We start from the raw sequence: 22,922 nt of genomic DNA, 5'->3' as shown, positions 1-22,922 counted from the left end.
GGGCTGAGCTGACCCTACATCTGGAAACCTCACCCAGTTCTAACGTGGAAAGGACTGACATTTTATTGATCATCTTTGTCTGCAAGTGCTCCGGTCACCTCCACCGCCATGTCCCAGCTCTGCCATTAACCAGCTGCATAACTTTGGTTAAATTACCCACCTAGCTTTCTGAGCCTCTGTTCTCCTCACCAGTAGAAATGGAGCTGCTAATACCCATCTGGGAGGCTTGCTGGGAGCATTGCATAACGTCATGTGTGAAAGTACCTAGTAAGGTAACAGATTGTAAATGCTCAGTGTGTTACTTCCCTTGTCTTCTCCAGGGATAAGCATTTACAAAGAAAGGCTGTTTTGCCTGCAAAATGTGTTCTCCTTTTTTTCTTATAAGAGCATCTTAGTTTTCTCTTGGGAAACCACCCTTTCCCACTTTGTCCATCTGACAGAGCCGGCCTACCTCTCCTGACCTAGAATGCGCACATGACCCAGACCCGGGTTTTCAGACACATGGTGGTGGTTTTAAGATGGCCACATGGCCCAGTGGGTGTGGGTACCTTAATTTGGACTATTGGGAAAGAGGAATCTCTTTCTACTTGGCTTCTAAGCAGATAGGACGTGAGCCTGGAGCTGTTGGTGGCCATGTTGTCATGATGATGGGGCGAGTCTGTTGAGAGTGAAGCCCATCCAATGGAATATGTTGCTGAGAGATGGCAAAAAAAAAAAAAAAAAAAAACTGAATCCTGGTGGCACCATTTGGATGCCTGGATTGAACTATGCCTGAAATAGGATTTCCAGTTATTTAGGTGAACAAACGTTTGAGTTGAGTTTCTGCCACTTGTGACCCCCAAAGTCATAACTGACATTAGCATTTGACTTCTTAAGGATTCAAATGGTCAGCCATGGGAGAAGGAGTGGTAAAAAGCGAGAGAGGCCTTGGACAACTAGGGTAGCCCACAGCCCACTTTGACTCATGGTGTGTCTCTACCAACCTATGGATTCACTTTGGTGAGGGATCCCAAGTCAGAGAAGACCATCTGCTTCTGGGAAGGGTCAAGGAGGCCAGGCTGGTAGCTGGCAGGGTCTTGGCTGAGCAGACCACATCCATCTTCCTGGTTGGTGCTGGGCCACTGACCTGGGGTCCATCCTCCTGAACTGGACCGGACCCACCATGCCGATTGGACCCTCCTCCTTCAGGGCACCAGTCTCTGTGTTTCTGACCTTCTATCCACAGCAAAACTTTCCTCCTGTGAGTGCTGCCTTGCAGCCAAGTCTCTGCTGATGTGTAGTCAGACACATGTCATTGAGCAGACTTGCTTGGAATAGTCTGGAGATAATAGTTCAACCTAGAGGGGCTTATTTTGGTGTCTAAAATTCCCACTAGCAATTTCAGAGCAAATAGGGCCCTTCGATTAGGAGCTGCTTAACTGTCTGATGACATACAGCGCTAGTTTCTTTTGGCTCAGTAAGCACACTTAGAGGGATGCTTGTGTGTCCTTGAGAGATTGGCCCCGTTTCCTCTGGTTCTTGACTTTTTCCCAAGGGAGTCTCACAAATTTCTTCTGAGTATTGGCTATGTCAGTCAAGATCCGGGCTGGAAACTGATATACACTCAAATGGGGTATATTAGTTTGCTAGGGCCGCTGTAACAAATTGGCACAAACTGGGTGGCTTAAAACAACAGAAATGTATTGTCTCACGGTTCTGGAGGCTAGCAGACAAAATCAAGGGGTTGGCAGGGCCATGCTCCCTATGGAATCTGTAGGGGAGAATGCTTCCTTGCCTCTTCCTAGCTTCTGGTGGTTTGCTGGCAATCCCTGGCACTCCTTGGCTCACGGCTGCGTAACTCCAGTCTCTGCCTTGGTCATCACATGGCATTCTCCCTGTGTATCTCTGTCTTCACATGGCTCTCTTCTTATAACGACACCAGTCACATTGAATTAGGGGTCCACCCTATTCCAGTATGACCTCATGTTAACTAGTTACATCTGCAATGGCTTCATTTCCAAATAAGGTCACATTTCCTATTTAGGGGGTTAGGATTTCACATCTTTTTATGGGGGACACAATCCAACCCATAACATGGGGTGTCAAGGAGAGTGTAATGAAGGGACTTGTTATAGAGGTGGGGTCAAGGTTAAGGAAAACCAACAAAAGATGACGATGCACCCAGGGCTAACAACAGCCAGGAGCCATTAACACGCTGAGATCTGAAGGGGTAAAGGGAAGGAGCAGTTCCAGAGTGTGACCCGAGGGGACAGCTGCTGGACAGGAGCCGTGGCTTTCAGTGGTGGATGGCAATCAAGCCACAGCAACCTGGGTGGGAGAGAGCTGGGGGACTGAACGCTGTTCTCTTTCTGCCAGTCGCCTCCAGTGGCTGAACCCAATCAGTAGCCAAGACGAGAGAGCCCACAGCTGCAGTCCAGGAAGGCCAGCCTCCTGGAGCCCTGGGATGGAGAGGGAACAGGATCTGGAGGGGCAAACAGAGACTGTCCCAGACACTGGCCTCGGCTGCCCCAGCCCTGTGTCTCTATCTGTGCTATCTTCCTGCAGCCACACTTTGGTGGCCCCCAGGCTCCAAGCGATGTGCTCTCAACTCTAAAGGTTCTCGTGCTCATCAGAGAAGCACCCAGATGCCAGCAGTGCTTGCCAGAGGATGCAATTGTTTTTTCTCTCTGCCTCTTTATGCTGTCCCACTTTTTCCAATTTTTAAAATTTTGTACATGTTGGGGGAAAAAACCCAGAAAACCACCTCCATCTCTCCCAGCGTGGAGTCGTGAGGGCTGCTTCAAGCTCTGCAGTGTCCCAGACCACAGTCACTCTGTGGCCTGAAGAGTCCAGTCCTTTGGTGTCCCAGGGGCTAATGCCCCTTAGGCTGCCCTGATTCTATCTAGACTATCTCACAGATTGTGATCACCCTGTTTTCTCATCTGTGAAATGGATTGTCTGCCTTGCAATGAATCAAGGTTGATGTGAAGACCAAATGGGATCTTGGAGGCGAATGCTCATTGGAGATTATGAATTGCATGTAATTTTGTGGGATTATTAGTAGCACGCTCGGCTGGGTTTCAGTGGAGAGAAGGTAGCTGTAAAATAGGTTTGGAGCCACAGTGACACCTGGTGGCCATTCCTCATATTGCATGATCCCCTCCCCCCAATTTTTTTTCCTGTGTGTTTCAACTTCAGGGCTGTGGGTTTTGGTTTGCTAGGCTGGTGAGATACCCCATCCTGAGAGGACAGCAGGGCCTGACGGGACTCAGGGGCATCTGAAAGGCAATAGGGGACATCAATCAGAGACAAAAGTGCATGGACAGGAAATTCAGCTTTGGGGCGCCTGGGGTGCCTGCCAGTCAATCCTGCTGAGGCTGGGTCCATCCGCGGGTCTCAGATCCCCCTCGGCTGCAGGGCCCCTCTGCCACCTCTGCAGGGGAAGCAGAGCAGACCCACTGACACGGGAGGGGCTTCTTCTTGCTCCGTTGCTCCAGGTGGCTTCTTTTGGGGAATCCCAGGGTTCTGAGGTCTTCCTCCCACCTCAGGGTCCTTGCTCTCCCAGAATGCAGCTCAGGGCCGGTGTGGACGCTCCCAAGACGCAGTCCCTCTTTGTCCTCCCCCTACTACCCCCCCCTCCCCACACACACCGAATAAAACGATGGTCCCCTCTGGCCCACTCCAGTGAACTCACCTGAGGGGAGGCAGCGCCCTACAGGGAGCAGGTCAGGACCCCTGTGGCCCTGGTTCCAGCCCTTCTTGTCCGGAAGCTGTCATCTGTGTCTCTGGCCACCAATCAAGTTGCAACCATTTTCCTGAGGTTGTTGTGTCTCGCGTCCCCCGGGCCTCCAGCCCCCCTGCATTGGTTCTGGCCTGAGCACCCCCACAAGGCATGCTCCCCGCAACAACAATAATAAAACCTCTCAATAGATGGAAGGTTCTCTTGCTGACTCCAGGCCTACCCTGCCTGCTGCTTAGCCGACCTTCCTAAATTCTCGTGTCACATCCTGGCCATCAGCCTTATCCCGGGGAAGGACAGTTCCACGGTAAAAACATGATCCTCGGTTGCTTTTTAAATTAAGGTTTATACATGTGCATATGTACGATATATGTGTTAATTTTGTAAATGGCTTGGGTTCAGGGAGGAGATTTGAGCCCTCTTTCATTATAAATATTAGAAAAGTTTGAATCAGTAGCTACAATATTAGTGCAAAAAATGTACCCTCCACTTTCTAAGATCCCAAGAATCATTAACTGTTTTGATAAGAAAAACTAAACTAGGAGAAACACCCACCAATAACAAGGATGGCAGTTTTAAATGAGTTTTTCTTTGACAATGTAAGAAAAGGCTGGAATGAGCTGGAAACCCCGGGGCAGAAGTTCTTGAGATTTGTTGCATCTTAGAACTAACTGAGAAACTTAAGAAACAGCTGTGTCTGGGCCCTTCTTCAAGCCAATTAAATCTAGGGAAGGGGCTGGTTCTGATGTGCTGCCAGGATCAAAAATTACAGCTCTGCTGTGCTGCCGACCTGGGAGCCAACAGCCACACGTGGATAGTGGCTGCCATATTGAACAGTGCAGATTATAGACTCTTTCCAACATTGCAGAAGGTTCTGTTTGGCGGCGCTGCCATAAGGGGTTGCCAAGTCCTGCTTCTGTTGTTGGAGGCTGACGTGGGCAGGTCACCCTTGTGTAAAATGGAAGTGGTTTTCTGAGTGAGTACCTGAGCAGGCTGATGGCCACAGTGCATGTGTGTGTATGTGGGGGTTGGACCCATTATGGTTCCTGTTTTTCTGCTCAGTTGTCACCTTACAGAGTCGAGAAGCTTCTGGAAGTGCATCCTGGGAATGTCGAGTGGGAGACACCCAGAGGCCCCGTAGTGACTGGGCTGGCCTCCGGGCCATCCTCACTGGGATGGTGAACATCTCCCACGGGGAGAGTGAGGTTAGGGGGACGGCTTGTGCGGGACCCCCTGGTGCTGAGGGGACGGAGGAACCAACAACTGCCAGGAAAGCCTTTATTCCCATGGGGGTGATCCATTTGGCCTCCTGCAGTTAACCCTCCTCTGGGACGTTGAGTTTCTCCTTCACCCCACAGGCCACCACAGCGAAAAAGAGCTCTGGGAAGAAGGTGCGGACGTACACGGCCGCCCTGGGGATGGGGTTGGCCATGTAGACCTCTTGCTTCTTCCGTCTCACGGTGCGCATCACCTCCTCGGCCACGTCCATGGGGTGTACCCCGTAGGTCAGCTTCCTGAAAAAGACTGAAAAGCCCCCAGAGGGGGCGGGGGTTATAGCCTTAGCAGGAACAAGCGGGTCAGAACCCTCTGCGATCCCAAAAACAGGGAAGTGGGTGCCATGTCTGGGGTCATGGGTTCCAGGCCAATGCTGCGTCCACTGGCCCTGAGGCACTGGGGGATACACTTTACCCCTCCCCACCTCAGCTTCTTCATCTGTAAAGTGGGCGTAGTTTCCTGCCCTATTAACTTTGCAGGGTGGTTATGAGCCATAGAAGGGATGAGAAAGAGCTTAGGAAATAAGAAGGTGTCAGATGAATTTTGGGGCTGTTTATAGTTGCTGCGAAGCTGTGCTTGTCAAGAGCCTCCTGGAACCACCTGCCCACATCTTGGTTCATCTTGATTCTTTAGTGTAGATAGAGCATTGGGCAGGGTGTTTAGAGCATTCTAGAATAGTAATAATAACAAGGTGCATTTACAGAGCACTCGCTATATGCCGGTTGCTGTTCCAAACCCCTATGAGCCGGAACCTTCAGTCCTGCCAATGACTCTATGAGGTAGGCGTTACTATCATCTCTCATTTTCTAAAGGGGAAACTGAGGCATGGAGATTAAGGGAATTACCCATGTTGAAACATTTAGTATGTGACAGAGGCAAGCTTCAAATGCAGCCTGGCGCCAGACTGCTGCCTCTACTCTGGGCTGCCTCCTAGAGAAAGGGGAACAGGAAGTTCTTAAAGATCAAATCCTGGCTATTCCACATGGGAAACTGAGGCCCAGAGACAGGCGGTCATGTGGCCAAGGTCACAGAATCCTAACCTGGTTGCAGGTTAGGATTCTCTCTACCTGGTGCCTCAGGACTGAAGTCTCAGAGCCCCCTGTTGGGGGCTCCCTGCTGTTAGCTGGGTGCAGGGGCCCCACTGTCCCCAGTCTCCTGCTTCAGGAACATTTCCCTGGGCCCAATGAAACCAGGCTGTCCCAGAGGCTCCCCGGGAGCCATCCCCAGCCCCTATCCCTCCGGCTTCCTTCTGAAGGCTCACATTTCCAGATGGAGGCCTCCCAGTTTCCTTGGCCTGGATACACGTGATACGACCGGATGAAAGTCGGGCTCACGGTGCTAACAAGGACCTCATATTCCTCCACTTCGGCCCGGAGACAGTCAAAGAAGCCGAGTGCCGCATGCTTGGAGGCAGCGTCTGGAAGAGGACCAGCCAGAGGTGGGTGCAGGAGGCCCGGCCCACACATTCCTACAAGCTCAGAGCCGGCAGGGGCCTCAAAAGTCCCCTAGCCCTGCCCCTCCCTCCATAGATGAGGACAGAGGGCCCACATGAAGTGCTGAACAGAGGCAGAGGTGGGACGGAACACAGTTTAGCCACTTGCCCACTGTGTGACCTTGGGCAAATCACTTTACCTCTCTGAGGCTCAGTTTTCTTATCTTTAAAATGGGGATAATATCACTCTTGCCAAGTTGTTGTGAAGATCAAGTGAGAAAATGTATATAAAATGCCCAGCACAAGCATAAATTCCCATTCTTTCCAGGAAACCTGATACCCGAGTGATTTCTCCAGTGTCCTGGGGTCAGCTGGTGGCCACAGTAAGCCCGGAGCACAGATCTCCCCTCTCACTTCCTGGGCCCCTTTTCCTCGGAGAACCCTGTGATGTACACCCCAAATTCACTTCAGATAGTGGAGGCCGTGAGTTGGGTAAACAAGAATTGTTGCAGGAATTCCAAAAAGAGCAGAGTGGACATTCCCGGAAGCTTTGGGAAATTAGAGCCACATCAGGGTATGGTGAACCCCAGATTCCCATTTCAGGGGTGTCAGCTGGAGGCTGAGTGGGGCAGTGGGGGACATACTGTGGCCTCTACCACCACTCCCAGGTACCTGCCACCGGCCCCAGCTCCCTTCCAAGCAGGCCTGGTGAGGAGTGGGGGTGCGCCCCCTCCAGACTGCCCCTGAAATCCGTCAGCCCCTCTCTGTGCGGGGCTCAGCATGCAGGTGCTCGGGCTCAGGGGCCTCGCCTGCAAAATGAGGGTAGTGACGAGGCAGCTTCTTGGAGCGGCTGTGAGGACTGAACAAGATGAGACATGTGAAACTGGTCACACAGTGCCGGGCCCGGGCGAAGCCCCTTGATAAATGGTCAGTACTTTCGTGATCACTCTAGTTGTCCGCAGGGTCCCGGAGTAAAAGGTCTACGGTGGGCAATGTGAGGAGTCAAGGAGAGAAGCAGGCCGGGAGTGGCGGTGGACCGTGGGGAAGGGGAAAGCGAGGCTCTGGCCAATGGTTGCCTCGGAAAGGTGGGCCCTGTGGCGCCAGATCTTCTCTTGTTCAGGAAGCTGGAAATCCTGATTTTTGTTGAAATGTCCTAATATTTAAATAACTAAATACTTAATTCCAATTCCAATGTGTGGGTTTTTTCTCCACACCACCAATTCTCCGACACCAGCTGGGTGTTGTACAATTTAACTCAGTTCTGACACTATCTGGAGATAGTGTCAGATCCCACAGGTTTAGGGCTCAGTCCTACAAAACTGCCTCCCCCACACTTCAGACCAATCTCAAGTCCAGGTTGTCACCTGTGCTTCTGACCAACCGGCTTGACTCCCAACAACCCCCTCCTTGGGTTTGATTAATTTGCTACAGCAGCTCGCAGAAGTCAGAGAAATATTTTCCTTACCAGATTACCAGTTTATTATAAAAGGATATAACCCAGAAACAGCCAGATGGAAGACATGCATAGGGTGAGGTGTGGGGAAAGGGCATGGAGCTTCCATGCTCGATCTGGGTGTGCCATTCTCCCCAAATCTCCACGTGTTAACCGACCCAGAAGCTCTCCGAGCCCCATCTTTTCGGGTTTTTATGGACGCTCCATTACATAGGTATGATTGATTAAATCATTGACCATTGGTGACTGAAATCAATCTCTAGCCCCCCTCTCCTCCCCAGAGGAGGAGGGGGTGGGATGGAAAGTTCTAACCCTCTAATCACATGGTTGGTTCCCTTGAACACCAGCCCCATTCTTAGGTGCTTTAGAAAAGTCACCTCATTAACATAACGAAAGACACCTTGATCCCTCTCATCAAGTAGGAAATTCCAAGGGTTTTAGTTCTGTGCCAGAAACAGAATGAAGACCAAGTATATATATTTCTTGTTATAAATCAAATATCCTGATACTAAATAGCTAATTAAAAAGAAATTGCCAGGAGCTTGGCTCCCAGGTTGCCCTCCCTGGCCTATATAATGAATTTACATACATCGTCTCATTTGATCTTTTCTGCACCTGTGTGAGACTGGCTCGTTAATTTAGTACACTGAATCAAAGAAGTCTGGCTATTATCCCCGCTCTATGAATAATGAAGAAGAAGAAGCTCAGAGCTTATGTGAATGGCGCCAGGTTGCACAGCTAAAGGTGCAGTCTCCACTAGAATCTAGACCTCCTGTCTCCTGTGCTCCATGAGGACTCCCCTCATGGTTCATGGTGACCCCAACTTTGCCTGTATTAAAAGAGTTATCATCGTCATCAGGGCAGTACAAATTAAAACCACAGCAAGATCCCACTTCACACCACTAGGATGGCTAGAGTCAAGAAGACAGATAATAACAAGTGTTGGCAAGGAGTGGAGAAATTGGAACCTTGTGCATTGCAGGTGGCAATATAAAGCAGTGCAGCTGCTGTGGAAAAGTCTGGCAGTTCCCCAAACAGTTAAACACAGAGTCACCACATGACCCAACAATTCCACTCCTGGGTGTATACTCAAGAGAAATGGAAACAAAAGTCCACACAAAACTTGAGCATGAATGTTCATTGCAGCATTATTCTAATAGTTAATATTCATAATAGCTAGAAAGTGAAAACAATCCAAGTGTCCAACTGATGACTGGATAAACGAAATGTGGTATATCCATACAATGGAATATTATTCAGCCATAAATAGGAATGAAGTACTGATAGATGCTACAACATGGATGAACCTTGAAAACATTATGCTAAGTGAAAGAAGCCAGACATAAAGGATCACATATTGTATGATTCCATTTATGTGAAATGTCTAGAATAGTCAAATCCATAGAGACAGAAAGTGGATTAGTGGTTGCCTAGGGCTAGAGGGAGAGGGGTGGGGGATAAAAGAGTGGTAGCTATAGGGATGTGGGGTTTTCTTTTTGGGGTAGCAAAAGTGTTCTACAATTGATTATGGTGATGGATGCAGAGCTCTGTGAATATACTAAAAGCCACTGATGAATGAACATACTAAAAGCCACTTTAAATGAGTGAATTGTATGGTATGTGAATAATATGTCAATATAGCTGTCACTCCCCAAAAAGGGTTATCAGCTTGTTGTTCATCCATCCACTAACTTGTTGATTCCCTCAACCATTCAACAGCAAAGCCCCTGCTCTGGGCTGGGCCCTGGCTGAGGAGCTGGAGTCAGAGTTGTGTCAGGGTGGCTCTGCCCTCGTGGACCCCACAGTGCAGCAGCAGTGGTTCCCGTGAGGTGTGGTTAGTGCAGGTGACGGGCATATGCTGAGACAGGATGTGCCACCTCCAAGCCCCTGTGTCTGGTCTGAGCCTCAGAGCCCCCAGTCTCCCTGCCTGGACGGTGCTGTGGCAGCCAAAGACATTTCTTTTGGGTGTGGAAGGAGAGCCACCGGTGCAGTCACATGAGCCCAGGCACTCCCAGGCCAGCCCGCAATGCCTGTCAGAAGCCAGACCTGGAGGAAGGGGAGACATTGAGGTCGGCCCCGGGTGGCCTCTCTGCAGTTCTGACATTTACATGGGAAATTCTGCACCCCTTAGTTCCTCAGTTGTGGAGAAGCCAGACCATGCACGGCTGATGGGGTGGACAGAACCTTATTAGAATTCTCCAGCCTCAGTGCTGTGTTTCAGAAATGCTCCAAGGAAACTAGCATGTTGGTTCCATGTTGGTTGGTGGCCAAAGGGCCCATTGCAGTGCCCATGCTGCAGCGTATCATTGTCACTAGTCTTTATGTCCCCAGCACCTGGCTTTGGGCATTCAACTGCTGTTTGTTGAATGAATGAAAGCGTGGAGCAAGGAAAGTGAAAAGTAATCCAGCTCCCGAAAATAATATGTACAGCAATTTTACAAGCAGAAGGAATAGTGGTGAGATTCATCAATGGGCTGGGAAAGAGATGGAAGTGAGGAACGTGGCAAAGACTGCCATGCGCAGACCAAGCTTCATTCTTCTCTCTTTCCTAGGCCCACATGTAGACTGTGCTTCCCAGCATCCCTTGCAGAGAGATGTAAGCGTCTGATTGGGTTCTCACCAACAGGATGTGAGCAGGTGGTGTGTGCTAACTCTTGGTCTGGGGCTTTAGACATTGGGCACGCCTCCCCAGGGCTCTCTGCCCTCTTCTTGCCAGCTGGAACCCAGACAAGGTGGGAACCAGATTTGACCACATGGAAAATTGTGCCAAAGCAATGACTTGACATGACTCTGGGTCCCTGAGTGACCGTGAGCGTGGTGGTGTCTGCTGATCTGGGCTATCCCATTGAGACTGTTACATGGAGGAGTAATAAACTTCTTCATTTTTATATCAGTCTTACAGCATCTTAGGCTTAATCTAGCTAACGCAAATAGGAAAAAAAACCCACTATTATGGGGATATTATGGGCTGAAATGTGCCCCCCCAAATTCATCTGTTTGAAGTCTTAACCCCAGTATCTCAGGATGTGACTGTAATTGGAGACAGGGCATTTAAAGAGGTGATTAATTTAAAATGAAGCCGTTGGTGTGGGCCCTAATCCAATCTAACTGGTGCTCGTATGAGAAGAGGAAGTTTGGACGCACAGAGAGACACGAGGGGTGCACGCACACGCACGGGGGAAGACCGTGTGAGGACATAGAGAAGGCAGCCATCTGCAAGCCAAGGGCCTGAGGAGAAACCAACCCTGCCGACACCTTGATCTTGGACTTCCAGCTTCGAGAACTGTGAGAAATAAACGTCTTGTTTAAGCCCTCCAGTCTGTAGTATTTTGTTCCAGCAGCCCAAGCAGACTAATCAGGAGACCTACCCATTTTTCTTTCCTCCCTCCCTCCCACCCTCCACCCACCAGACATTCACTGAGCTCCTATTTTGTACATCGTACTGTGGGCCATAAAGCAATGCATAAGGCACGTTCCCCACCCTCCTAGATGCCACCTCGTGGGAGGTGGGAATGCCTCCAGAGTTTTCCCAACCAGATCCCATGAACATACACTAAGTCCTTCTCCTGCTTGGACTTTTAAAGGACTCCCACCTTTGGAATCTCTCTCTCACCTCTCCTGGGATTCTGCCCCTTTCCTTTTCTCCTTCCTCAGAACCTCTCCATCCCGCTCCCATTTTGTGATGTGCACCCATCTTTTCTGTCCCAGTTGTAGTCTTTCCTGTCCTTCAAGGGCGTCTTTATGGGGGAAGGGCATCTGATCTAGGGCTGGGCACCCGTGTCCGGAGCGGAACCTTCACCTGGTGTTGATCGTGTTCAGCCTGGGCATGTCCTGACCACCCATGAGACCTGAGCTTCCAGGGGAGAGGGGCCTTATCTTTCACGTCTCAGTGTCTCCCATAGTCACCCACAGTCACGGTGCTCAAGAATAGAACTGAAGGGATGAAAGAAAAACCCACAGGCCATTTCATCTCTGGACCTCCTCCCCTCATGTCACCATATGCCTAGTCCTAGACACAACATCTCTTGTCTTCTAAGACATATAACATAAGATGAAACATTTTTGTCTTAGCAACTTACAAGCTGTACGGAATGGGATCCCAAGCTTCCCTTGGATGTTGTTCACTAACACAATCTGGCCTGTCCTCCGGGAGATCATGTTGGGCAGCAGGGCTGGAAGGCACAGGACAAGAGTCACAGTTACAAATGTGGAGTCAGGAAGCAGCAGGCAGACCCCGTTCCCAGACTCCCTTCATCACACACAGCTCCTCCACCCCCATGCTATTAGATGACAGTGGGACACAGATGGAATGGACCCCAGCCATCATTTATCCAGTGTTTCCTGTGAGTGGACTGGGCTCAACTGGTGAATTGCTGGGTGATTTGAAATGACCCACAATGTGCATGAAGTGACACCAATTTCAGAAGTGAATAAGGCAATCCCTTTCAATCCTCCCATTGCCTCCGGTAGGAAGTCTCATGTTGGTCTAATGTATCTTTAACAATTCTCTCACACATGCAAATCGTTTAACAAAGAGGAAAGACCTCAGTTTGTGTCTTGGGAGAACTTACGACTTTGTTTTGATTTCAGATTTTCTTCTATTTATTGAGAAGGAAAGGGGTTTTTAATTTACGCTGGTATTATAAAGATCTCCTAAAAAGAATTAATTTAAAAGTGAGGAAATTTAGAGAAATATATGAAGTAAATAATAGTGCAGGTGGAATAGGGATATGGCAAGAAATCAAAAAACTCCACTTTCAGAATGGTCAGTTAAGTCCAGCCCTTGCATGTTAGAAATGGGTAAATTGAGGCGCAGAGCTAGCGACTGGACTCAGGTCTCCCAGCAAGTTAGAGCTCAACCAGGAAGATAACAGTCCCAGCCTTTTCTCCTCCACTTCCTGCACTCCTCACTGTGATGTGTGGGGACCCGGAACTCTCAGAGGCTGACTGAATGACACACCTTGGTTGACATGCTTGCTGTGTCCAGGGACTGGGCTGGAGGAAACTGTTGTCTCTGGGCACCATTTTAGAAGCTCTGGGAAAGCATCTTTCTGCCCCAAATACTTCTTTCTGTTTATCTGTCCTAGTTCTCAGAATCCCATTATCATGTGGAGGTTCTGGCTGTAGAGAAGGTGGCTCTAAGATCGTGCTTTCTCAGCCTCTGCTAGGGCACCCCACTCCCTAAATTTAGAAATTCTCCATGCTTACATTCTCTCTCTTGAAGTTCTGCTTTGATAAACTTTTTTTTTAGTTGGGGAGTTCAACTCGTGGTTCTAGTCCACGTCATCTCCAACCCCCTAGGCTTCAGATCTGCGTTTGAAATTAACGGTGAGAAATCTCCACACAGGAGCCACCATTTTACCCTTGAAAGGGAGACATTCTCCTGCCTTCTCTGTTTCTGCAAAGGGATTGACAGCATTCTGGGTCCCTTGTAGTCTGGGATAAACCATTTTCTTCTTCATTTCTGAGGACAGAATCTCTACCTTTGACCAACTGTCATGGTTGGGAGCAGATCAACTGCAAGGTTGATGTATCACAATATATGCAAAGGATAAAGAAAATGGTCCAGAGGTGTGGAATGAGATTGAAGGGGAAGCCATGAATATGAGTAAGAAAAGGGAGGCAAAGAGCCAGGCTTGGGCGGGGAGGGGGCTTTCACAGGGAGGCAAGTTGCAATATACCGGTAAGATACTTTCAAAATCCCTTCTCATTTATCAACATTTGCAGTCAGAATGCTGAAAGCTTTCACCAAATAAGTAGAGATTTTTCTGAGGGGGGCTGGAGACTCCATGCAGAATTGGATGACCCTCTGGCCACATAACAGAGCTCTCTCTAGCATCCAGGGACCCAGAAATGCATGGGAAGGCCAAACTCACGAGACCTTTGGTCAATGTGATGGGCCCAAAGTAATTGGCATCCATGATCTTTTTGTCGAGCTCCAGGGAAATCTTATGGGCAGGCCCCTTCACCTTCACGCTGGCATTGTTGATGAGGACGTCCACACAGCCGTAGCAATCCAGGACCTCTTTTGCCACATCCTGGACACAGCTGATATCCGAGAGGTCCAAGAGGACCAGCTTCGGGGTGAATGTCTGCTGAACCAATGAGAGAGTCAAGGCACATGTGGGAACACCTCCCTCTCACAGACCTGGAGGTCCCTCCATCTAAGAGCCACCTCTTTTGAAATTCAGGGCTCATAGAGTGACTACAAAAAAACAAATGATGAGGAAGAAGCAGAAATGACTCTGGGAGGAAGGAAATTGATGGAGAATCCATTCTCGGGTGACCAGAGCAGCAATCACAACAATCCAAACACGCAAATATGCAGTAATAAGTCAGAACTTTTGGCCAAGGGGCTAGAACTGGTAAATCCAAATGAATATCGCCCTTCACATTGGAGGCTGTGCACTGAGTCCAGTGATGCCATTACTTATAACATATCTGAGCTCCTTTTTGGAAATTGCTTTCCAAACTGGCCTACATGCCATAGAGCATCCATCATAGTACTTTGTAGCCACATTTGATTTTGACCCAAATCATACACTCAACACGATATTTTTGGAGCACCATCTATGTGCCAGGCACTGTGTTCCACCCTAGACACTCGCTGTCATCAAGGCTGTCACAGTCTAAAGTGGGGACGGGTGGGAAAATTGATGATCCTATGTAGTAAATGCAATTCCAGTGTTTGACCAGCACTAGTCCTGAGACATGCCCTTGAAAAGAGGGTTCCCTGGCCAAATTTATTTGAGACACACAGATTACTATATGTTCTTCTTGGAGATATACAATGCATGTTAGCATATTAAAGGCTATGAAAAGTCCTGCAGAAAAGAAACCAACCAGACAAGCTTGGCTTTGCTCGGTATTTCCATACAATGGACCTCAAAACCTCGTTTTTCCTCAATACCTAATAATATTCCAAGAAACATACCTTGGAGAATGCAATGTTGTCTTGTTTGCTCCATTCCCTCAAATACTAGACTTAGTTCTGAATTATTTTTGGCTATTCCCAAAACCCAAATTCAACATCAAGGGCAAAGATTTAAAAAAAAAATTCCCGAAAAGAATTCTGAAGGCAATCCCTAGACAATGCTCCCGAAATGCTTTGAAAACTGCAGTTGCATTGAAATAAGTGTTCACCTCCCAGGTGACTTCTTAGAAGGGGACTTCATTTCTCTGATTTCTTTGAAGGAGGTATCATTTGAGGTTTTATTTTTAAAAATAGGCCATATGTGTTTGTAATCACAGCGCATACCTGTGACATACTCTATCTTCTGGATCCTCTTTGGGTCTGACTTAAATAGAATAGGGGGTGGGGAGGGTCAGGGGCTAGAGAACACCTTTTTGGCATGGTGAGTGGTCAACATGAGTCGACCCCTTATGACTGACAGACACGCCTTTGTCAAGAATGGTGAGACCATTACCTTACATTGCCCCAAAGCAATCGCCAAATTTTGTCAACTTGGCCAAAGAGCAGCTCTTTAACCCTCATTGAAGGCTAAGGGTGCCCAGGAGTTGCTCAAGCCACCTGCTGGGAGGCCTTACCTTGCTGGGGTCAGCCACGCTGATCAAGGCATCATACAGCATCTCTAGCCTCTCCCAGTTCTTTCCGCACAGCACCAGCCTTGCCCCGCCCGTGTGGAACACCCGAGCACACTCTGTGGGGAAGAAGGAAAGAGGGCAGGGTGCACTGTGTGGTTGGAGCCACTGACAGTGAGCCCCTCGTTCTTACAAATCCAAGAATTCAAAGAATTCAAAAGTCTTAGGGCCTTGAGGTCCTTTAGAGGTCATTTCATTCAACCTTCTCCCAGGGCCAGAATTTTTTCTTATTTCCAGCCTCAGCATGGTTGCCTCCTGTGAAGAGGAGCTCATAGTGGGGTGAAACAGCCCTTCCTTCCTTGGATAGTTCCTATTATTAGGACATTCTTCCTTAAACAGGACAGAAAAATGACCCTGTCCTCCTAGGCCTCCAGGACCAAAGCCCTGAATATATTTCCATCTACAGATATTGGAAACAGCCGCCATGTTTTTTTCAGACCAAATGTCACCAGTTCCCTCCACATTTTCTCTGTGGATAGATACTCCAGCCAGGGTTCTTTTCATTAAAAAAGTAAACCTGCCTTGTGTCTAGTTCATTTCACTCTGGGGTAATTCCTGACTCTCCCAGTACAGTACTATCTCAACTGGGCGATGGCTGGTAGACACACAGCATTCTTGGGGAGCGATAACACTGATACTTAAGAACCATAAAAGCTAATGTATTTTGAGAGTTTCCTTGTTCTAGGGACTAGAATAGATTTACATATAATAGCTTATTTAATCCTCACAGTAACCCTGTGTAGTAGTATCTTAGGTTGGGTTCCTTAGAGGCAGAATCAGAGACAGGGATTCAGATGACCAGGATTTATTGAGGGAATAACGCTCTTCAGAGAAAAATCTATCAGAAAGTAAGGGCGTGAGGTAGATGCCAGGCAAGGATGTGGTCTCGTGTAAAGTCTAGCCTTGGCTGGATCCAAGGAAGTTTCTGGATGACACTGAAGGAATAAATCATAACAGAAATGATTTATAGATTTTTATCCTTAAAAATACCTTCCTTACAGCAGAAAACATAAATAAAAATTAAGGGCAAGATTACCAAGGAAACCTATTTATAATATAGATGTCAGAAAAGGGTTAATTTAATGGATTTACAAAGAACTCTTACAAATCAATAAGAAAGAAAGATAAAGACTCTAATGAAATTGGCTAATGAGATGATTAAGCGATTCATAAGAGAAGTGCGAAGAGCTAATATACAGAGAAGATAAAAGTTCAATGCCAATAATAAAGAAATGCGAATTAAAATTTGACACCAATTTTAATCTGTTGGATAATCAAAAACAAAATTGGCAGTAGTCACACATTCACTGCTGGGGTAGTGTAAAATGCCACAGTCTTTTGGAAGAAAATTGTGAAAGTATCCTTATAAGTAAGTGTGAACTTTGACCCAGTAATTTCATTTATAGGCATTTATTCTAAGGAGATAATTAAGAGTATCTGCACGGACGTAGTTATTGTTTACCTTGGCATCATTATAATAGTAAAGAGGTGGAGATGATTGTAAATGTTCAATATTATAGGAGATCGGTTAAGTAAATAATGACGCGTCTACACATTGAATATTTTGAAGGCTTTAAAACAGAAGTTTTAAAACTACTGATACGAATTATAGTAAGTTTTAAAAAAAAAGATTCAAAAGAGTGTGTCTAATAGAATTCCCTAATACTTCACTCTGTGTGTGTGTGTGTGTGTGTAATTGGATGTTAAATTGTACATATGTCTATGTAACAGGATTCTAAATTGGAAGTTTGACTGAGGCACCAAGATCAAATAGATATAAAATTCCAAAGTTAGGTGCCAGTCCAAGATGCAGATTTTCAAAGGAAATAACTAAACCCCTATTTCGCGAAGCTCAACACACTTTACCCAAAGATAGGACACAAATGGATCAAGGAAGAGGAGAGAGGGAGGGGACTTGAAGGAGGATTTTTTTTGAAGAGAATTATTATGTGACTTTTTGCCCATTATCTCCATCCTAGAGGGAAGAGAGCCAGTGGGAGCATTTGAACAGTATGCTATGAGTTCCCTGCAGCTGGGCGTCCGGACTGATGTCTGAGTCACAGCTGAGAAATCTAATGGGCAAGAGCCTGGGGCCTTCCATCCCTCCCCAGAGCAGAGGAAAGGAGAGACAGCCGGGGCTTCCCCATGGGGATCAGTCTGTAACTGCTGAAGAACCCACCGCACAGCCGCAGTGGACCAGAGCTAGGTCATGAGTTGGTTGGGCCCAAGAGGACCTCCTGGAAGGGCAGTGGAAGTCCAAAACAGAGGGCCTGGGTGGAGTAGACAGCCTGAAGACCAGGGGCCATGCGCAGACTGAGTAAATGGAATGCACCCACTTCACAGAAAGTGTGGACGAGTATTCCCAGGGAGGACCTCCGAAGGACCCACAGAAGTGCCACAGAGGAAGAATCAGACTCGATTTTAAACAAGTGCCAGGCCATGGGGCTTGAAGCCATCTTCTAACAGTGTCCGTCAGGGGAGATTTTTCCTGTTCTCCCTGTCTCCTTTCCTTCCCACCCCTCCACCCCCAGAGGGTCAGAAAGAGCCACTGGCTGGCCGGGACCTGCCCTAGCTGGCGACAGGAGTGGAAGGGGGGAGTTCACCGTCAATGGAGATTATCACGTTCATTAATGTACTGGACTGGGCATCCCGATTTCTGAATCAATGCTATGTTTGGGGACTTACCATGACCAAAGGATTTTGTATAATCTCATAGTCATCAGAAAAGTCATGAGACTACCTGACTTTTTAAAATAAATCAAGACACAGAGGAGGGACTCCCCCCCCGCATGAATTTGAGAGACCGAGCTGTCTCCCTACACTTGTGGTTCCGGCTAGCTCACTGCTGTTGCACATATAAGCAGTGTAAAGGGGCTGAAAGGAAATAGAATGAGGTGTTCCTGAGTGGATGGGGTTCTAGGTGTGTTTTATGTTCTTTTTACTTGAAAAATCCTTTTTAATGTATATGGCTTTTATAATAAGAGAATTCACTAAAAGAAACTTCATCTGGAGGGAGAAAGCCTGGCCTTCCCACCTTTCAGCTGTGATTCTGAGCAGTGGCAGCCTCAGCCACGCTGGGTGTGGGGCGGCCGTACTGGTCGTGTTTTACAAGCTGGAGACGTGAGGTTCAGGGAGATGACGTGATTTACCCACAGTCCCACAGCTGGTCGGTGGCGAAGCCAGGATGTGAACCCAAGCAGCGACGTTCCCTCCGGGTGCTTTTCTCCACACTGGGCTGCCTCTTGGCCCCACTGCTGAGAAAGGAGCCCGCCCATGCTCTCCCTCCCTCACATGACGATGGGCACACTTACAAGCTGGGCACTGGGGCAGGTCAGGGGCCTGTGGCCAGGAGCTAGACCAAACCTGTAGCCTTGACCACCTTTACTGTCACCATGTCCTCTCTTACCCCCTGACAGCTGGCCTTTCCCAGGTGGGCCCGCGAGGCTGGAGCCCAGTGTGCTACCGCTGCTTCGGTACACAAGCCCAAGGGCACGCTCCCAAATAATGCCAGGCATCAGGCATGTCCAGGCCTTCTCATTATTGTTCTTCATCAGCTCAGCTCAGCGTTCATCTGTGTCAAGCACGAGGGCACTGTGCTTTTTCTTTTTCATGCAGCAAATGTAAATTGAGCCCTGACTCCCATATTTCCTCAAGTGGAAGATGCCATCAGCTGTAAGATGCTTCCTGATGTCAGAGAGATTAAAATGCGAAAGGCTGGCCTGTGACTATTATAAGGTGCCGTTGATTGAAAGACAATCAGCTTGATTTCAGAAAAAAAGTGAAAAACTGTGCATCTTAGAGGTGATGAAACACAGGCAGAGCTGTGCCCTCTGAAGCAGTTCAAGTACAGTGGTTCAGTATTTGGAGAGTTGCTCTTGCTGCAGACACAGTGGGTACAAGGTAACCGGATTCCTGACTTGGCCGAATCGTGTGGGTGTGGGGTGACGGTTCGATGTCCCGATCTGTCTGATTTCTTGAGCAGACAGCTTGGCGCTGGGCTCCTTGCTGCTCTCCAGTACCACTCACTGGGCTAGGTCAGCTTCCAGGGGACCAGGAGGTGCTGTGGACTGTGGAGAGCCTGCAGCATCCACTCAGTGCCCCTCACTCTTTTCTTGCCTTGGACCTGAGACGTGGAGCAGTTTGACCCTGGAGTCACTGTGGTCGGCAGCACGTCCTGGTGAGGCATTTATTTAAGGTCACAGACGCCCCGCTTCTCAAGTTACTTCTAAATGTTTGGACTTTATTTTTTTTCTGCCTTGCATTTCTTTCCAGGGTTGGTCCATAAGACACAGGAACAAAGAGCACTGACAGTAGTCGCAACAGAGACTAGACCATATTTCTCTGAAATGCCATTTTGCTCCTGAGATGTATTTCCTGGGTGTTCGATTTGTATGGTGTGTGACTATAACCAAATCAGACTTACAAAAAAAAAAAAAGACTTCTAAACCAAATATACATCTCTTAGCAATAGATATAACTGTAGTTCTATCTAGTAAGACAGAAAATCAGAGAGGACATGGAAGAAATGAAAAGCCTCCTCAACCAACAGGATCGAATCGACGTTTGTAGCACACTCCACCCAACAAGAGCAGATGCACATTCTGCTCAAGCACCCATGGACCATTCACCAAGACAGACCATATCCTGGCCCATAAAACAAACTCAACAAATTTTTAAAAATTGAAATCATGTAGAGTATGTTCTCCGATCATTCTGGAATCTAGCTAGAAATCAATAAAACAAATATACAACAACACACTTATCCAAGTGAGTCCCTTCCCTCATCAGATGGTCACTTTAAGAGGCTATTTATTAAATAAAATTTTATTTGAGTGCTTACTATATGCCAAGCTTTGAGCTGGGTGGCAGGGACACCAGTGTGAACAAAACACAGGCTCCACCCTAGGGGAGTTTGCGGCTGGTGGACCGGCTGAGCAACACACAGATACAGCACAGTGTAAGAAGTGCTCTAACAGTGTGTTTCTATGGGGAGCCACGGGAGCCCAGAGGCCTATTCCTCATGGACCATCCAAGAGGAAGGAGCAACTAAGATGGCAGGGAAGGCTTCATGATGAAGGGGTCTCATGTTGGAGGCTGGCCTGATGCTAGATGGGCATGTTCTACTTGAAGAACAAGATTTTTCCCAAAGACTTTGACTCTGAGTATCTCTAGGTGGGTGCCACTGCTCCAAATCCGCAGGGCAACCACTGCTCCCTACGGTCTTGTGTCTGGTCTGATTGACAAGTGTGTGTGCCCTGGCTGGTCCCTGTAGAAGCTAGAGTTCGTGTTCCTGTTCTCTTGAGTATTGAGTCTAATGACGCAGGATGTCCTCTTTGGGAATTGCTTCTGGTCCCATATAGGCACCACACAGAGAACCTAGTTTATCTGCCCTACACTTTGCATTTTTGTCTTACATGGTGAACCTGAGTTGATCACCTACTGAAATTGTACCCATCCTCAAAGCATGCAGATTGACTCCCATTGGGATGCCCAAGAGAATAAGGCTCTGAGAGTATTCCCAGACAGGAGGTTATAAATGTTCTCACAATGGCAGCACCGTGGGAGTAGGCACCCAGCCCCCCAGAGGGACTCTTCAGAAGGAGCAATGCTCATCTCAATACCCAGGGTGTAGTGGACTCTGTGGACGCTTGTTGAGTGACCTAATGAATGTTTGGCTGTGTGGGTTCTATATTTGATTGCAAATAACAAAAACAGCAAAAATTAAACCGAAACTATATAACGTATGGGGCTGCACTACACGTATTAAGAATGATAGGGTTAGACTCTTACAAACCTAAGGACATTTACTACCCCTTATATTACAGATGCCACCAGTGGAAGGGCCCTCCAAGACCACCTAATTCAGGCGCTGCAAACATAAATGCCTTCAAGGCCAGGAGGTGATATGGTTGAGAGAATCAGACCAAGTGTGACAATAGGGATTAGTGGGGAGTGTGGCACACTGAAGTATGCATGTTCTGCCTAAATTTTTTCATCATTATTACCTTTACTAACACTTGAATGGTGTCCACTCCAGCTCCAGGCTCTAAGTGCTTTCCATCTATTAATTCATTTATTGCTCACAACAACATTATGAGGTAGAGACTACTAATGTCCTCGCTTTACAGATGAGAAATCCAAGGTAGAGATGTGGCTAGCTTCCACAGCTTCCTAGCTTCCACAGCTAGGAAGTGGTAGAGCCAGGAATTGAACCCAGCTCCCAAGTCTGGGCTCATAACAGGTACGCTGCCCCAGCTAAGGGCTTTGCATTTGAAAATTCCTGGAAACCCCAAGAAGGCAAAACAATTCACCTCTGCAGACCAATTTTGGCCCGTAGGCTGTGAGTTTGTAACCCCAGATATTCTAACCTCCTCATTGCTCAGGCGAGGAAGCTGCAGCCTCCAAAAGAGAGGACATTTGCTGGTCAATGACAGATACCAGGACAGAACACAGCCTTGACCTCCCCTTCTGCCTTGCAGGCCGCCCTGCTACCACTTGTCCCTCAAGGCAGGAGTGGGCACAAGTGAGGGCGAAGCCAGCTTACCCTTTCCCAGTCCCGAGATGGCATCGGTGATCACCACCACTTTGTTCTGCACGGCTGACTTTGACCACAGCCTGGACACCTCCTGGTAGATGAAGAGAAGGCCGCTGATTCCCAGCAGCAGCAGGGGCAGCATGAGCACGGCTGTGACTCCCATCTTGTTCTGGGGGAAATCGGTAAAAAGGAATTGGCTTTGCAAAGAGAGTCTGATCAGGATCCCCGGGGCAGGGGGTGGCCCCAGGCTGCAGAGTGCACTCACTCATGCACCAAGCCCGGAGTGTCCTCTCCAGGGAGCTGGGCTCTGTGCAAGCTCCCAGAGGGCTGTGTCCAAGCTGAACACCCATGCGCATGCTCATCCCCCAACGTCCAACGAAGAGGAAATTACTCACGGTGTCTCCAAAAACAAATGGAATCCACGGGGCCTGCCCTCCCAATTTAATTAACTGCAAATTTAATTAAAATGGGTCTGCATTTTTGGAAGGAAATCCATGTGTTGAGGCCACTTGCTTGGGCCCTAATGGCTATTTATAGCTCTCAGTGCGCTAAAGAGCTTTTCACGGTAAATATAGTATCTATTCTGATATTCAGGGACACATGCTGGCTGGATCTGGTTTCCTAGTTCTTGCCAGGACTTTTAAAGCTCTCTGGCTTGCCTGACTGTTACAGGTTTTCTCAGCAGCTTGGGGCTGGGCATTAGAGATCAGGAACTGAGATTTCAGCACAAACAGCCTTGCCCTGGTTTCCTGTAATGCTCCCATCGGGGAGTTTCCAGGTAGCTCAGACCTGCAGCGAGCCATCTGGCCTTCCCTTTCTGGTTGGGGATGAAAAGCATAGAAAAACTGTTAAATGGAATGGAGTGAACCATTCCAAGAATGAAACACTTGGAGGCGTGACACAAACT

The 22,922-nt window shown here is 48.1% G+C and overlaps 1 protein-coding gene across 2 annotated transcripts; it reads right to left on the bottom strand.

The window, feature by feature from the left end:
* Positions 1–5,033: 5,033 nt before the first annotated feature.
* On the bottom strand, positions 5,034–22,178 carry DHRS7C (dehydrogenase/reductase 7C). Of its 2 annotated transcripts, none has more exons than XM_058559720.1 (6): positions 22,025–22,178; positions 15,427–15,539; positions 13,760–13,973; positions 11,958–12,050; positions 6,255–6,410; positions 5,034–5,242 (listed from the first exon to the last, which is right to left on the bottom strand). In XM_058559720.1, the coding sequence occupies exons 1-6, from the start codon at positions 22,176–22,178 to the stop codon at positions 5,034–5,036; spliced, it is 939 nt and encodes a 312-aa protein (XP_058415703.1). The 2 variants fall into 2 exon arrangements, with proteins under 2 accessions (XP_058415703.1, XP_058415705.1); XM_058559722.1 differs by having other exon boundaries at positions 13,760–13,970.
* Between the last annotated feature and the right edge of the window lie 744 nt (positions 22,179–22,922).

This window comes from Diceros bicornis, chromosome 18 (genome assembly GCF_020826845.1).
Source record: "Diceros bicornis minor isolate mBicDic1 chromosome 18, mDicBic1.mat.cur, whole genome shotgun sequence".
Classification (NCBI taxonomy): Eukaryota; Metazoa; Chordata; class Mammalia; order Perissodactyla; family Rhinocerotidae; genus Diceros; species Diceros bicornis.
This window is presented reverse-complemented; position numbering and strand designations above follow the sequence as displayed.